The sequence below is a fragment of the Macaca fascicularis genome, chromosome 10 (assembly GCF_037993035.2).
Source record: "Macaca fascicularis isolate 582-1 chromosome 10, T2T-MFA8v1.1".
Classification (NCBI taxonomy): domain Eukaryota; kingdom Metazoa; phylum Chordata; class Mammalia; order Primates; family Cercopithecidae; genus Macaca; species Macaca fascicularis.
The window spans coordinates 62,924,514-62,940,089 of record NC_088384.1 but is presented as its reverse complement, the minus strand read 5'-3'; the positions used below and the strand labels follow the sequence as shown (position 1 = coordinate 62,940,089).

General features: G+C 49.4%; 2 protein-coding genes across 27 annotated transcripts in view; one reads left to right on the top strand and one right to left on the bottom strand.

Annotated features, from left to right (window-relative positions):
* Nucleotides 1-4,982: 4,982 nt before the first annotated feature.
* LOC141407791 (uncharacterized) lies at nucleotides 4,983-8,243 on the bottom strand. Of its 2 annotated transcripts, none has more exons than XM_074003228.1 (3): nucleotides 6,937-8,243; nucleotides 5,654-5,739; nucleotides 4,983-5,565 (listed from the first exon to the last, which is right to left on the bottom strand). In XM_074003228.1, the coding sequence occupies exons 1-3, from the start codon at nucleotides 7,349-7,351 to the stop codon at nucleotides 5,542-5,544; spliced, it is 525 nt and encodes a 174-aa protein (XP_073859329.1). In that variant the 5' UTR covers nucleotides 7,352-8,243; the 3' UTR covers nucleotides 4,983-5,541. The 2 variants fall into 2 exon arrangements, with proteins under 2 accessions (XP_073859329.1, XP_073859330.1); XM_074003229.1 differs by having other exon boundaries at nucleotides 6,479-7,366.
* Nucleotides 6,841-15,576, top strand: part of SYNDIG1 (synapse differentiation inducing 1) — a 214,889-nt gene continuing 206,153 nt past the window's right edge. For 12 of the 25 annotated variants that reach the window (XM_045362386.3, XM_074003219.1, XM_045362389.3 and 9 more), the window contains exon 1: nucleotides 6,841-6,948. The gene's annotated coding sequence lies outside the window, so the exon portion shown is untranslated. Of the gene's footprint in view, nucleotides 7,462-15,576 lie in introns of all 25 variants that reach the window. The other 13 variants (XM_074003221.1, XM_074003220.1, XM_074003227.1 and 10 more) reach the window with 4 other exon arrangements.

Here is a 15,576-nt window from a genome sequence, read left to right as displayed (position 1 = left end):
TGCACTGTTCACTTGGTGCCTGGATTGAAGTCGATGTCTGTGTCCATTTTTGGAAGCTCGAGTTTTTGAGCATATGCTACAAATTCTGGCCTCACAGGTCATCCTGTAGCAAAGCTTTGTAAAGCTTTTTCTTCTTCTTTTTTCTTTGTTTAATCTCTAATGGTCCTGAGAACACTCGTGTTTTCTAGCTTTCAGCTGAACTACAATTTTCTTAAAAATACTGAAGCTTCTGATACCACATTCAGTCATAATAATAGGTACGTATTATGGGACAATTAATTGGATCATAGAAATTAATAACTAGATAAAATTCAAAGAGAAGCCATCTGCTCAGGCAGGACAGGGGTGAGGCAGGTTTCTGGGGGACATGAGGACAGCCAAGTTGGTGACACAATGAGGATGCAGGCTCTGGTGTGGACAGGCTGGGTCATTACCCATGGTAGCTGGAAATGCCCGGGAGAATGTAAGGCCAAGTGTGCGTTCAGGTCAAGTGACAATCTAAGAACAAGAAGTGGAAGACAGAGGTCAGGAGAGAGCAGAACAACTGCAGGGCCAGCCATACAGGACAACAAAAGAAAGAGCCACCATGTCCTTATGGGCAAGTGGGGGGCTTGAACTTTGTTCTGGCTTACCTGATTTCTGGCTGTCTGGTGTGTGAAAGGGCTGCCCACTGGTGATGGTTTACGATCTCTCCCAACTGGACAGCATAAACAAAACCTACCTGTGCGACTATCTGCTATAAGCAGCCTTATGGCCCAGGCTCCACACAGGCTCATATTTAGGGAAAAGATCAACTGGACACCTAAAGTCTTGAATTGAAATACAGATCTCTAATGTAGGCTTGGGTGATGCAGGAATTCCACATCTTAAACGACACAGCAAGATTTCCCAGGATCCTATTTTGACATCTCTTTTCTGTTAGAGGGAACCCACTTCACACACTCAGGTACCACTCAGCAATACGGGTGATGCCTCCTCCTCCCTGGAGGGCAGAGGCTGATGCAGGTGCATCTCCTCTTCATCCCCTGGCTGGGTGATTCTGAGAAACACTCTTTTCCTTCCAAAGGGATGGAGAGTGGCTGCTGCCTGCAGTGGTGACCAGCTCAGGGATTCCTCTGCCATCTGACTCCCCTCCCACCCTGCTGGCCACCCACTGGCCCCTTACCCCTTTTTCCTGGGATTATTTTCCAAATAAATGTCCTGACTGAGCTCTCCAGCCCTGGTTTTGGGAAGGGAGACACAGGCCAAACGTCACATTCTTTCTGGGTATTTTAGCACCTCTGGTTTACTGAGGTGTGACAAATCATATCCAATTTATCCAATTAAGGTTTGCGAAATTGTGAACTTGACTGAGGGAAACTATTCCAGCAAAGGATGGGCATAAGAACACCAGATAATAGGTAGTAAAAGCTGCTATTTTGGCTTCCATGGGGTATTGAGGAAAGAAGACGGGTCTTAGAAGGGTCTGCTGACAAGCGCAGTGCTGCGCTGTGCCCATGGTGACCACCGTTCCTCTTCTGTGTGCCCACGGCTGTCAGTGCCCCGGACACGCCTTCCATGCTCAATGCCAGTATGCCCACTTTCTAGATGGAGAAACTGGCATTTCAAGAAGATGAGGAGTGGCCGGGCACGGTGGCTCAAGCCTATAGTCCCAGCACTTTGGGAGGCCGAGACGGGCGCATCACGAGGTCAGGAGATCGAGACCATCCTAACACGGTGAAACCCTGTCTCTACTGAAAAATACAAAAAAAAACTAGCTGGGCGAGGTGGCGCCTGTAGTCCCAGCTACTCCGGAGGCTGAGGCAGGAGAATGGCATAAATTCAGGAGGTGGAGCTTGCAGTGAGCTGAGATCCGGCCACTGCACTCCAGCCTGAGCGACAGAGCCAGACTCCGTCTCAAAAAAAAAAAAAAAAAAAAAAAAAAGAAGAAGAAGAAGATGAGGAGCTTGTTGAATGTAAGCAAGTAAAGGTCGGATGTGAGGGAGTGGAGTTAAACTCACCCGGCCTGCCTCTGAGGCTGGCATCCTCTCCACCATATCATGCTGCACTGCCCACCCTCTTAGATAGGCCTGGGTGGCTCTTCAGGAGCCCACATTTTCATACTCTCAGAAGAGAAACTAAAGCTGTCCAAGGACTAAGCATAATACTCAAGACATTTTTGGCGTGAGCCATTGAGCAACAGAGCCCACAGGAGCTAGGGGCAGCCAGATGGAATCAGCCACTGAGATCTGGGGCATCTGATCCAGACACGACAGTGTCTGCTGCACTCAGCCTCTGCCCCCTTGAAACAAGAAGAAGATCCCCAGCTGAGGGAGAGACATCAGTCATGGTCTTAGGTTCTGAGGGTCTTCACACCAGCATCGGCTTTGTGCCAAGGATCTAGACTTTGCCATTTCTCTCAACTTCTCAGAAAAAGCACCAGCAGCTCTTGTCTTGCCAACCATCTTTAAGAAAGGTGACCAGCCAGCTCCACTAAGGAAGGCGCTGCCAGCACTCTGAGCCTGCCCTTGCCTCCTACAATGCTAGGCAGCACATAGAATAAGCTCATTTCAGAGGTGAGGAAATCCAGGTGCTGTTAATCAGGATAGAGTGTGAGAGAGAGCAGCAGACACTTGCCTCCAGCCCAGGCTTGGCTGGCTCTGAGATGTGAGCTTCTACTCTCACAGGGAAGCATTCAGCTGATGCCTGACAGACAACCCCTATTAATGTTGGCTACTGGGGACCCCACCCCACTTCTCACAAGCAATGTGAAGACAGAAGAGCCACTCTGTTATCAAAATTCAGCTTCTTCGTCTTCCTGGAATCATTCCAAATGGCCCCACGGAGCGTAAGATTCAATGAGGTTATATTTATAAAGAACTTATCTCATTTCTAGACATGGTAATTGAAAAAAAAGGCCACAGATTCCTCCTGTCACTCACTGCAAGCCCACTTCCAATGTGACTTTATAGCCACAGTACAGGATGTCTCCCCAACTCCTGAATCTGGCCTGGGCCACTTGATCTGCTTTGGTCAATGAGATGATGTGATGTCACCCTGAAGAGTCATGCACATTGAGGCTTGCCTTCCCTCATTGCTATCGGGCACCCCGAAGCCACCACTGGGTGAAGAACTCTGAGCCAGCCTACAGGAAAAGGAGAGACATGGCCCATAGCCAGCCTACTCCCAGAAATGTAAGGTCTTTGGCTGCCAGCTGACCACAGATGCCTGAGTGAGCCCAGACAGCACTGTGTGAGGCAGAGGCAATCCATCCCAGATGGCTCAGCCCATATCATCAACCCACAGCACTGTGAGCAAATCAATGATTATCATTTTAAGCCACTGAGTTTCAGAGTAGTTTGTTCAGTAGCAACAGATAACTGATACACCAGCACTATATAAGTTGCTTAAAACATAGGCTGAGGCAGGAGAATGGCGTGAACCCAGGAGGCGGAGCTTGCAGTGAGCCGAGATTGCGCCACTGCACTCCAGCCTGGGCGACAGAGCGAGACTCCGTCTCAAAAAAAAAAAAAAAAAAAAAAAAAAAAAAAAAACAACAACAAAAAAAAACATAGTATCTTTCTCTCCTCCTTGTTTCTTTCCAAAGTGCTGTAACGAATGCATGGGCAACACTGCTGATGCTGGAACTGAGCAGACCCAGACGTGCACTTGACCCTCTACTTTGGGAGGCTGAGGCAAGAGGATCATTGAGAAGTTTGAAACTAGCTTGGGTAACATGGCAAAACCCATGTCTCCACACAAAAAGAGAAAAAATACAAAAATTTTCCGGGCATGGTGCTGTGTCTGTAGTCCCAACTACTCAGGAGGCTGAGGTGAAAGGATCACTTGAGTCCAGGAAGTTGAGGCTGCAGTGAGCCACGACTGTGCCAGTGCACTGCAGCCTGGGCCACAGCGCAACACTCTGTCTCAAAAAACACATTTACCTACATAACAAAACTGCGCATCCTGTACATGTACCCCTGAACTTAAAAGTTGAGAGTTAAAAAAAAAATGTTAGCTGGAAGGTGTGGCAGCTTGCTCGGTGCCTGAGTGACAGTTCTTCCCAGCACAGGAGGTGGTCCACAGACCTCTCTTAACTCTGAAAGTTCTGTAACTTCCTCTGAGATAAGCATTGTTGAGGTTACCCCAATTTCCAAGAGACTTGGTAATTTCTACTGTGTCCCATTGCCTAATATGTGACAGCTCCTCGCTGACTTTCTTGAAAGTCTCTATTTCAATGCTATATCACAGCATACTAGATAATATTTCAAGCCACAATAAGGGAATCACAGGTAAGAGAAACTGCCCATCGTGTGCTGGGCCACTGAGGTTCCCACCAGGAGCCCTTTTGAGCTGCTACATCTCCCAGGAGTGGGTGACATCCGTCTCTTTACATACACGTCCCGGCCCTGTGAGTTTCTTTTGCAATGAAGTGCAAGGCCCATTTGAATTGCATAAACACTAAGGGGTGTGTGTGTGTGTGTGTGTGTGTGTGTGTTGGGGGGGGTGTCAAGAAAAGACAACAGACAAGACACCTGGGGATCTTGCAGCTAAGTGAGCAGCATGGGACAAATAAAAATAATAGTATATTTTTAAATCCACTACATTGATTTCATGAATTTTCTTCCTTTTTCTCTCACACTACTGTCTTTCTTCAACAGACATCAATTTCTTGACATCACAATCCAATGTGGTTTGTTTTCAGTAACTATCAGCTGCTAGGTATTTGTTCAGCACTTGGGATGTACCCAGGCAAAGAGATGTGCAAGTATAAAACAAGGGAGCCCACCCTGCAACTGGGAAAGAGGAGTTACATGTTCATTCCAAAACAGAGAAACAATGTAAAAACAGGAAAAAAAAAAAAAAAAAGAAAGAAAGAAAGAAAAAAAGTATCCATGCTCAACTCATCAGCTGGGAAAGCCTGTGTGTAAAGTTCTGAAGCCTGAAAACTTTCAAAGAATCAAGGGTATAAAGGGTCCAGAAGAACTCAATACAGGACACAATTGCAAAAGTATTTTCTTCCTTTAATTTCTGCAACCCTCACTTTTGGAGGGAACACAGCCAGCGGTGACCTGGGGCCCCACGGGTTAGGCTGCACTCAACAAGGTGCCTGCTTGCTATATTAGGAAGAGTCCACTTTCAAATTCAAACTGCACCCAGGAGACAAAGGCAAGTCCTGGCTGCAGCCCAGGCAGGTGTTCTCTTGTCAAAACAAAACCTGCCTCAAAAGTCAATTCAGAGACTGGGCAAGTGAAAGAGCAGTGACTTAGAGGCAGGGAACCGAGCTTGAGGCTACTCCTGCACATTGGGTCACTACGGAATCGTAATTACCCTTTTAAAACTTCAATTCCTTCGTCTGATAAATGGGATCAATGACGCTCCACCTCAAATGGGTCTAACAGTATCTGCTCAACCTAATGGCTTAGATGGGAAACTGCTTTATTCAGGAAAGGGCTCCGGAACAGTAAGCTGCTTTACTAAGGTGTGGTGGCATGTTCTTCCAAGTTGAGAAGTTCTGCTAGATGGGAGAAATGAACAGTGCCCGTTTCTGAGTGTTCCAGACTACAGCCTTGCAGCTCCGGAGACCTAAGGGAAGAAACATCAGGCATGTCTCGCGGGGCTGCAGACATGAAGATGGGGATGGAATTCAGGTGATGGTACTGGTTGCACTCACCTGCTCCTCCTTCAAATGCCTCCTTCTGGCACTCTGCATTTCAGCATTCTCTTTGGGCTGTGGAGGCTCCCCAGAAGCCACGTCCCCTGAAAGGAACATAGGAAGGACCTCTTGTTCCCGGCACCACCTTTAACTCCTGCCCCTGCCCACCTGGGGAAGACGCATCGCAATGGTGGGTTACCAGGCAGGAGGGAAGGCTCTAGGAGGGTTGGGAGCCGTGGAACCCTGGAGCTTAACCTTTTCTGACCACAAGAGAAGGAGACTGCGGTGGCAGGACTGAGGCCTCTGCCTAGTGTTGAAACGGGAGCGCACAGATGCTTTTCCAAATAACTTTTGACCCCCTTTCTGGTAAATTTTTTTTTCATACTTGATTCTCTATGAAATCTAGACTGCAAACACCACCTCCTCCCCTCCTAGAACGCAGACTGGTTACCACCGCCCTAGTTTCCTTCCAATTCCAACTGGGGGGGGCCCGCCATGGGCCAACAGCAGGCTAGCTCAGGGCTGAGGGGGTCTCTGGAGTCTGAACTCCGCGCCCGCTTGCTCCTCCATGGCTTAGCTGGTCAGGACTTGAACATTCGCCGGACCCATAAATTGGGTCATTTTGAACCTCAAAACCGAACCGGAGCCTGGGGAGGCCTTTAGGACCGAGGGGAGCCATCCCTTCCTCTAGTCGGGCAGCAAATTCCTGTCCTCCTAGTCCCCCGCAGTTACCCGCCGCCCCCAGCCTCTGTGGCCCTCATTGTCAGACACCGGCCCCGGGCCACCCTCTGGACGGGATCCCCCGTTAGGGCCTCCCTGGTCTGGGGCAAAGTTGGTGGCCACCTTCGCACGGGCTGCGCCTTCCTCCTCTTCCCTGCCCTCCTCCCCCGGAGCCCGCGCCCGCCTCCTCCAGCACGCGCGTTGCCAGGCTCCGAAAGCTAAGCTGAGCGGCTGGCCCCAGGGCGCCCCTAGCCCAGCCTGCCGGCCAGGCGCGTGCGACGATAGTCTCCCAGCACCCCTTCCTCTCCCGAGAGGACTGGGCTCCGCCCCGGCGCCGCAGCTCCCGACTCCCCGCCGCTCGGGCTGCAGCCGCTGCCCCGCGCCCGGCGCTCGGGGCAGCCGGGGGCGCTGGCGGCTAGCGCAGGGCGGGGAGCGGCGGGGGGAGCGGAGCGGCGCAGAAGGGAGGGCAGAGGAGGAGAGAGCCTGGGAGCGGAGGAGCAGAGGCGGGCGCCGCACCGCCCCGCATGCTCGCTCGCTGGATAGACTCGCGGGCGGCCGCTTGGGCGCACTTGCCGGGTCACCTTGTCCCGGAGGTAAGTCCCGACCTCCAGGCCGCGGGGGCGGGCGGAGGGGCCCGCAGTGGGCGGGGTCGCGGCGGGGGCAGCGAGCTGGCGGCGGGAGCGGGAGGCTGCTGGGCGCTGGCGGGTGTCCTAGTCCTGGCTCCGCCTCGGAGCGCGCAGACCCGGCGGCGGCGTGGCGCCCGCGGTAAGTCCGGGTGGTCGCCGGGACGAGACTTGGGAGACACGGGGTCGGCGGGCGGGAGGAAGAGCTGAGCCGGCGGAGAAGATGCTGAGGAAAGGGTCGGTGCTGGCCCGGGCTGCACCTTGGTGCCTTGCCACCCCGGGAGACGCGAAGGGGCTGCTGTGCGAAGTCGATGGGAGCTGCTGAGACCGAGAACTGGGAGCGTAGTGGAGCCAGGCTGCCCAGCAGGGCCATGGGGGCGCGCGGCGGGCCAAGGCTCTGCGGGTTCGCGCTACCCCTCGGAGTGACCCGAAGGAGACCAGCCGGGGCTGGTGAGCCGGGCGGCCGCGGAGCTGGGGACCTAGGTCTGTTTGGGAATAGGAAGGGAAACAGACTAATCCTCCGAGCGGAGCGGCAGGCAAGGTGCAAGCGCGCTTGGGATGGGGAATCCCGACGGGCGACCGGGGCGGAAGCAGGGACTCCGGGAGCCTCCTTCCTCTAGCCAGAGCAAGACCTGCCTTCGAAAGCTGTCTGGCCCCTGGCAGCCGCGACAGCCTGCAGCCCTGGGAGCCAAAGCCCCGGCGCCGAGATGGGAGCGAGCACATACGCTGTTTTGGTTCCAGTTTGAATCTCGCTTTTTCCTAGTCGTGATTTCTGCCTCTTCGTGTGCGCTCTCTGGGCAGTGGGGAGGAAGGAATGGCTCACTAGATGAGTTGGGCACTTTTCTTAGGGAAGGGGCTTTGGTCCCTTTGCGCTTTTTGCAAGACCCTAGTAGAGTGGCTCTGGCAGCCGAGCTTTGAGGAGGCGGCCAGAGGGGCCGTTTGGCATCTCTGAAAGACGAGAGGAAGGAGTCTTCTGGTAGTCCTGTTTTCCTTTGGGGGTTTCCTTGCACGCAGAGGTTTGGGCGCTTGGCACCCCGACTTCAGGTGCGCACAGTCCTCCTGCGACACCAGATGCGCTGGCGCCGCGGCGCTCCTGGCTCGGACCGATGCCTGCGACTTCCCTGGCCATGTCCTGGTGTTTAGTGCAGCAGACACCGGCCGAAGGCTTGGCTGATCGGGGGTGTAGTGGAGGGGAGGGCTGGGCATTACACAGTGGCTCCGTTTTCTGGTTGGAATCAGTTGGTGGGGCGTGCTCGTGCGCGTCTGTGTATCTGTCCGTTCCCCTCCTACAGCCCAGCGTGTTTGGTCTGAGTCCAAAGAAGGAGGTGGTGTGTGTGCTGCGTAGACCTGCGCCTGTGGGGTTAGCAGCCTCATAACAGCCCCTAGAGCCGGCCAACTTCTCAGTGCTAGGCTGCGACCTCAGGGGCCGCCGCGTCGGGGATCGGAAGTGGTCTTCAAAGAGGGGTCTGGGTCTCGAAGTCCTGGCAGCAGCCGAAGTGAAAAGGAGCTGCCAGGAGGCGGGCGGGCAATCTGATGTCCGTTCTGGCGCGGACAGGAAGAAACTGAAGTCGAATTTTTAGATGAATTGCGTGCTGTGTTTGGCGGTGGTGTGGCCCGTTCTTTCGGAGGTCCACACCACAGGTGTGAGGCCTGTGGGCCCTGAGGAAGCGCCCTCCCCTTGTTTTCTCCCTCCCCTCTCTCTCCATCTCTCCACCGCCAGCCCCTTTCTTTGCGAGGAGCAAGCCTGACTTAGTAGCTGATCGGCACCCTCTCTCACCCTGCCCCCGTATCCTGCATGAAAACGGAATCCTCATAATCAAGAGGGCCTTGTTAAAAAAAAGATGGAGAAATCTATTTTTAAACTTTTTTATTATGGAAAATTTCAGTGGTACACAGTGGCAGACAGAGAATAGTGCCCTGAAGCTTTGTGTACCCCCCACCCAGTCACCACCTGCAGTTACCTTTTGTGGAGTTTTGGAGGCCTTATTTGATGAAGTATTTCAAAACTCATTCCAAAATGCTAAGTATTGGATAGTATGTTAATTAGCTCCATTCAGCCATGACACATTGTATACACATATCACAGCATCGCTTTGTACCCCATAAACATATACAATTATAATTTGTTAATGTCTGATAAAATAAACTAATTCATTAAAAATACAAAATTACTTTGATATAAACTTCAAAAAAAAAAAAAATTCCAAACTCACCTCACCTCTAAACACATCCCTCTGTATCTCCAGCTGATGACATTTCATTTTATGTTACCTATCAGAAATGTCAGTTTTTAATAACCCCATTAGAGTATAGGTGATATTAAAATAAAAATGAAGGCCCCCTCCATTCCCATTTTAGAGTAGAAAAGGAAAACCTGCTAACTCTCCTTAAGGCGTACAGGGGCGAGATATTGAAGGAAAGACAAGTCCAGATCTCTGGAAGAGAGACATGTTAGCAATAGGACCAGACTTATCCTAATTCATGCAGGGTGTAAACATGATTCTGGTTGAGTCATGATAGGCAAGATAATTTTTTTTTGATAAAAACTTTAAAACTCAGTTCAAAAATTATAAGCAATTAATTTCCTCCACATTTAACATTGAGATAAAGGTGCTCTACCAGACTTATTTTTCTCATTAATTTTAAATCATATTTTCTAGGGAGTTATTACTATGATCAGAGGATAGAAAGTTATTTTCTTATGTAAGATTTCTATCTGAGGCACTAGTCAGTGCTATGCTGAGGTTCATGGAGCGTACTGAACATTTCATTGTTTAATTAGAAAATGTTTGGTCGTCCTCCAGGTCACACCTGCTCTGCCCTCTGAAGAGGCTCTGCGCTTGCTGAGATGTGATGTCCAGTGTGACTTTTACTGGCTGGAGAGGTGTGGCACACAGGGAGGCACTGGAGGCAGTGGGAGGGGATGCCCTCCCTCCACCAGCCCCCTCCCATCCTGCACACCTCTGTGCTTTCCTTTATATAAAAGCAGTTCCTAAAAATTGTCAATGACGTTCTGAGAGGAGTCAGTCAGACTTTTGAGTACCTTTATAAAGTGCACTATTTAAAGGCGTCCTTAGTTAACCTCTTGTAAGATGAATAACCATCTTGTAGGTGAGCAGTTTTATGTCCTGTCACTCCATCCCCAAATAAAACCTTGTCTTTTCATGACTCCAGCTTGGCCTGTGCCCCTCACATTGGCCTTTCAGATCCTCATGCACATTGGAAAATGCAGGTTCCATCTCAGAGTGAACGCACTGCTGTGGCCTATAGTTTGAACAGATGTCACATTATCAGCAAAATTCTTTGAATGAGTGGGTAAAGTGGCAAGGACTGAAGTATGGGGTTTTAATTTGACAACACCAGCAAAACACGGGGGTAAGCGACTGGCACAACAGCCTGTTGTATCAGTGGAAAGTTGCATAAGGTCATTTTGGGGCAGTGCATTGACAGAAGTTTTTGGAGCCATAGCTCTTGACTCAGCATCACTACACTAGAGGCATGGTGTCAAAATCTCTACAAAGCAGTACTGAAAACATTAGAGATAGGCTGACCAGGTCTCTAACCATGTCACTGGAATTAGAATAATGAAGTTGGCAGTGGGAGGTTTGAAAAATGTGGTTTCTCAGCATTCTCTATGCAAGATGCCCATTTTGAATGATTCCTAAGAGATCCTAAACTTGTGTTCAGAGAGCAGCTGAAGTAACCCGGTCACCAGCTATGATTCAGTGCCCTCGTGACTGCTTTGCTTACATCCAGGCAGCATATCGGATTGTGCGGAGAGTGGAGGAGGGATGCGCTGGGGAGACAGGTGTGCAGAGTGTCTCCTGTCCCCAGGCTGCTCCCTCTTTCCCCTTGGGCCTTCCCTGAGTGCCATGAGCAGACATAGGCTCCAGAATCTGGAAGGTCCCATTTGTTTTCTCAGAATGCCATGTGAATACAAACTTTACCCAGAGAAACTTTGAGACAATGAAATGTCCTCAATCCAGTGTCTTTTTCATTTAACAAACTGTGACAACATTAACGCTTGGTTTTCAAAATCCTGGAAAGAATATGGTTAAAAAGAAACGATCTCAGAAAAGTGACATGGTTTGTCTAAGATCATTCAGCTAGCAAGCAGCAGAGCCCAGAGTCTGGAGCCTACAACCTGTCGTTGGCAAGGGTGAGGATTGGGACAGTGCGTTTGCACTCACTTGGGGTGGACGGACACATGCACAGGAATGTGCCCAGGGTGCATACATAGCCATGTGGGCTAAAGATTTATGAGAATGTATAGGAAAGGCATGTGAGCAATAGCTTATGAAATTTAGCTTTAACATAACTAAATTTAGATTCATATTACCTTATAAACTTACGTGATGCATTCTCTAAGATGGAAACATTTTTAAAACAGATTACCAACAAACCACCACCCTCCATTTGTAGTATGTGATGATTCAAGATGCAAGCATGATTCAGATAACAAAATGTAAATCTTCTTAAACTATTGTATGATAAATGACCTGTTAAATTACCAAAAACAAAGAAAAATGGAAATTCTAAAGAACAACAACAGATAAGCTTCGGGATCAAAAATAACTGTTAGAACCAAAAATAACAGAACCAGGAAACATTATACACAGGTAGAAAATAATAAAAATAAAAGCTGCTTCCAAAGGTACAACCCAGGGGATAACTTTGCCTGTTTAGTTACGTAAAAATAATTTAAGAGTTCAATTAGCATTATTTCAGAGGCATGGGCCTTTTGCTCTGGAAGTTGCAATCAGTGTTCAGTGTGAAAACACTTTTTGCTTGGTTTTTAGTTCTTAACTGAATTTTGTGTCAATAAAATTTATTTTTAAATACTGGTGTGGCATTTAGAGAATGAAGGAGAGAGTACTTGTGTGGATTTTAAACTGGGTGTTTCAAAAAGGGCTCACTTAGGGTAAATTTCTATTTTGAACAATTCTTAGGTCTCCAACAAGTTCAGCTGTTATCTATCACTTGACCTCACTGGGCAGGCACTTTCAGATGTTACCTCCATCTGTTACTTCCTTAGGTTTCCTCTCTTTCAGAAAACTCCAGTGCCCAAAACAAAACCAGAAAGCAAACACATTTCAGATCATTCTAACTACAAAAGTTTTATTCCATTGCCTCAACTTTAAACTACAGATCTTTCTGAAAGGGAGATACAGTAATCTTACCTCAAATACATTTGGAACCACCCCCCACGCCCCTGCTTGGAAAAGCAAATAAATGAAGTGTTATAGAAACTCACTTTTCTGTCATGCATACAATAGTCAGTTTTTAACTTCCTCCTATAGGAGGAAGTTGGTCTTCACATGTTGGTGGTACAGACCCTCAGCTGGCGTGGGTCTGAGAGACAGGAGTTTATCCCTGAAGATCCTAATGGGATTAAGTCCTGGGACAGTTTCCCAGTGGAAACCCAGTAGCCATGCTGTGGGTGGCCTGAGGCATTAGCTTTAGGGTAGACCCCGGGGAAGCCCAATTCATCCTACAAAAGATTGGTACCAATTCCACTGTTAATTATTTGCGGTTTCTAAAAGTGCATTTAATAAAGCCTATGTGTTTCTGTAGCCAACCTTCATGTCTGACATCTCAGCCTCAGCCCATCACCCATGTGTCTCCTTTATAAGAAACCTTGTTGTTCCGTTGAGTGCCCCATGGGGTAATGGCACAGCACGCGTAGGGCAGTCGAAAGAGTCGAGATGTGATAGGTGGTGTGCGTGGTTTCTGAGATGCTGTCTAAGCGCAGGGACTGGCCTGGGCTGGTAGGCATAGATGATTGACTGTCACAGATTGACTGTAAGAGGCACTCATCTGCTGCAGATCTCCCGTGGAAACCCTGTATTTATGAGGACCTTGGAGAGGACCCTGCACCGGGCAATCCCACCAACCCTAACCCAGTCTTGGAATGCTTTCAGATACCTCTTGCCTCTTTTGGCTTTACTTTTCTCTCCCAATTCCTCACCGTTTCCATAGTGCCTTTGTGACAAGTGGCTCCACAACAAAGAACTATGAGCTGATTAATGTGCATAGTGTCTTTTTTTTTTTTTTTTTTTTAATGGCGTCTCACTCTGTCACCCAGGCTGGAGTGCAGTGGCACGATCTCAGCTTACTGCAACCTCCACCTCCTGGGTTCAAGCAATTCTTCTGCCTCAACCTCCCAAGTATTTGGGACTACAGGTGCACTCCACCATACCTGGCTAATTTTTCTATTTTTCGTAGAGACAGGGTTTTCACCATGTTGGCCAGGCTAGTCTCGAACTCCTGACCTCAAGTGATCTGCCCTCTTAGCTTCCCAAAGAGCTGGAATTACAGGCATGAACCACTGTGCCCAGCTTAATGTGCATAGTACCTTAACAGGTTTTTTCTTATATACTAAACCTAGAGATACAGCTCATTCATTTCAGTACTCTAATAATAGTTTAGTGCTCTAAATTCCCTCACAAAAACAGGTTTTTGTTGAAAGCTAACTTTGAGTCAAGGGAAATAATCTTCTTTGTTATTTCTAAGTTTATTCTCTGCCCTTCATTCTTATCCTGACCTTTAAAAGCTGTGGATATTGGCCAGGTGCGGTGTCTCACGCCTGTAATCCCAGCACTTTGGGAGGCTAAGGCGGGGAGATCACTTGAGGTCAGGAGTTCAAGACCAATCTGACTAACATGGTGAAACCCCATCTCTACTAAAAATAACAAAAAATTAGCTGGGCTTGGTGGCAGGCACCCCTAGTCCCAGGTACTCAGGAGGCTGAGGCAGGAGAATGGCGTGAACCCGGGAAGCGGAGTTTGCAGTGAGCCGAGATCCGAGATCGTGCCACCACACTCCAGCCTGGGTGACAGAGCGAGACTCCATCTCAAAAAAAAAAAAAAAAACAAAAAAACTGTGGATATTATATTAAGTATCACACCTTCACACAGTCCATTGTTTTCACTTTGTTCACAATGGGATCACTAACTGGAAGCCTCTCCTAACTGGTCTGGACTTGGCAAGGACCCTACAGCCTGCAGCACAGCTGTCTATCCCACTCAAGTGGCCTGGAACAAGGAGGGTCATTTGTCCAGCTGCATTTCTGTCCTGCTGCCATCCGCTCATCCGCTGTGGCCCTGCTCGTGTGGGTCCTCTTGTGTAAGATTCATTGGTACACTTGCTAATCTGAATGTTCTGGGTGTAGCTGTATTAGCTGTGAATCGGAGCCCTGGATGTATTTGAGGACATCACAGTCTATTTTAGAACCATAGAGATGAAATATATCTCTTGACTCAATATGTGCAGAATTCGGTAGCTTCCTTCCTTGCCTATTGCTAGACCTCGAATTTCTGATTTGCCACATACCTTTCCAGGAAAAACATGCGTCACACTCTTGGGACACAAAAAGAGTTTGCACCCTAATCCCAGCAACGATTCTGTCTGTTGCTCTTCACATGCCTACAGGGCAAAGTGGTACAGGGCTGCTCAGTGAGTGCTGGGGTGACCAGGTGGCCCTACCGTCTCACCACTGGTGTTGGGCCATAGCCCGTCCTCAAACACTGTTTTTTTTTTTTTTTAACCAGAGCAGGGCCACATGGGCACCTCCCTCCTCCCTAAGCTCTCCTGCATCCCATTGATTGTCTGCAGTCACCCATCTGTCCCACCCAGAGTCTGGCACTGCAGTCACCAGCTAGTCTATTCTACTACTTCAGCCTTGCCCCAGGTGCACCTGGGACTGTAGCACTCAGACTCACAGACAGTGGGAGCAAAGGGCTTCCTAATGGTCTCTGGATCAGAGAGCCAAGCTGTAAACCATCTGTGACTGCCCTGCCTCCCCATCATCTTGTCCTCCAGCGATTGCAATGCCCTGGATACCTGCAGAGGTTACTGAGGGGATGGGGTACACTGCACCCCACTGCCCCTGGCTCCAGTGTGTCCTGGACATTATGCAGAGGGCCAGGTCAGTGCATGGAAGTGGGGTAGGGAGAGCCATGGCTCTGGGAGATACTTGCCCTTCAGGGGAGACTGAGGCTGGGGTGTGATGGAGTGCGATGGAGGGGCTGATGGAGAGCCCAGCATTGGTCAAAGGATGGACCTCAGTCACTAGCACTTCTACACGGTTATAGATATTCCAAACTCCAGGCATTTCTGACCTGTCTGGACCTAAGACACAGACATGGGCTTCCAGCATTACTGACCTCAGGATTTGGCTCTGGGCTGGACAAGAACTCCACCCTGCCAGTGGCCAAGCATCCTTTCTTGGTAGAACCAGGTAAGCCCTATGCCTCACCACGGAGCCACCTGGCTGCTCTAAAAGGGTGGCCCTGCTCTTCAGATCCAGATGAAATAGAGGTGAGCTAAACAATTGTGGGGAAATAAAGGAAGCTCAAACCTAAAGGGTCAGATTAAAGCTGGCAGGACCTGTTTGGATGTTGTCATGAAGGTGATTCAGGAAGACCACCAGCTTCAATTGGTGCCTTGTTGCTTCAGTGTCTCTCTTAAGGACCAGAGTGGCAGCGCCAGGCAGGGCAGGGAGGAACCCTAGGAGGGAAGGGTGGAGACTGAGCTTTGTCTGCTATTCCATGTGACTCCCTCGGCAAGCTCCCTAGATGCCTGTTTGACACTTGGTGG

Excerpts from the sequence above, each read along its gene's own strand:
- LOC141407791 (XM_074003229.1), bottom strand. The coding sequence starts at position 7,351 with ATGGCCCTGCTGGGCAGCCTGGCTCCACTACGCTCCCAGTTCTCGGTC. Across the intron at positions 5,740-6,478 it reads AAGGCGCAGCCCGTGCGAAG|GGGACGTGGCTTCTGGGGAG; the intron begins GTGGCCACCAAC and ends TGTTCCTTTCAG.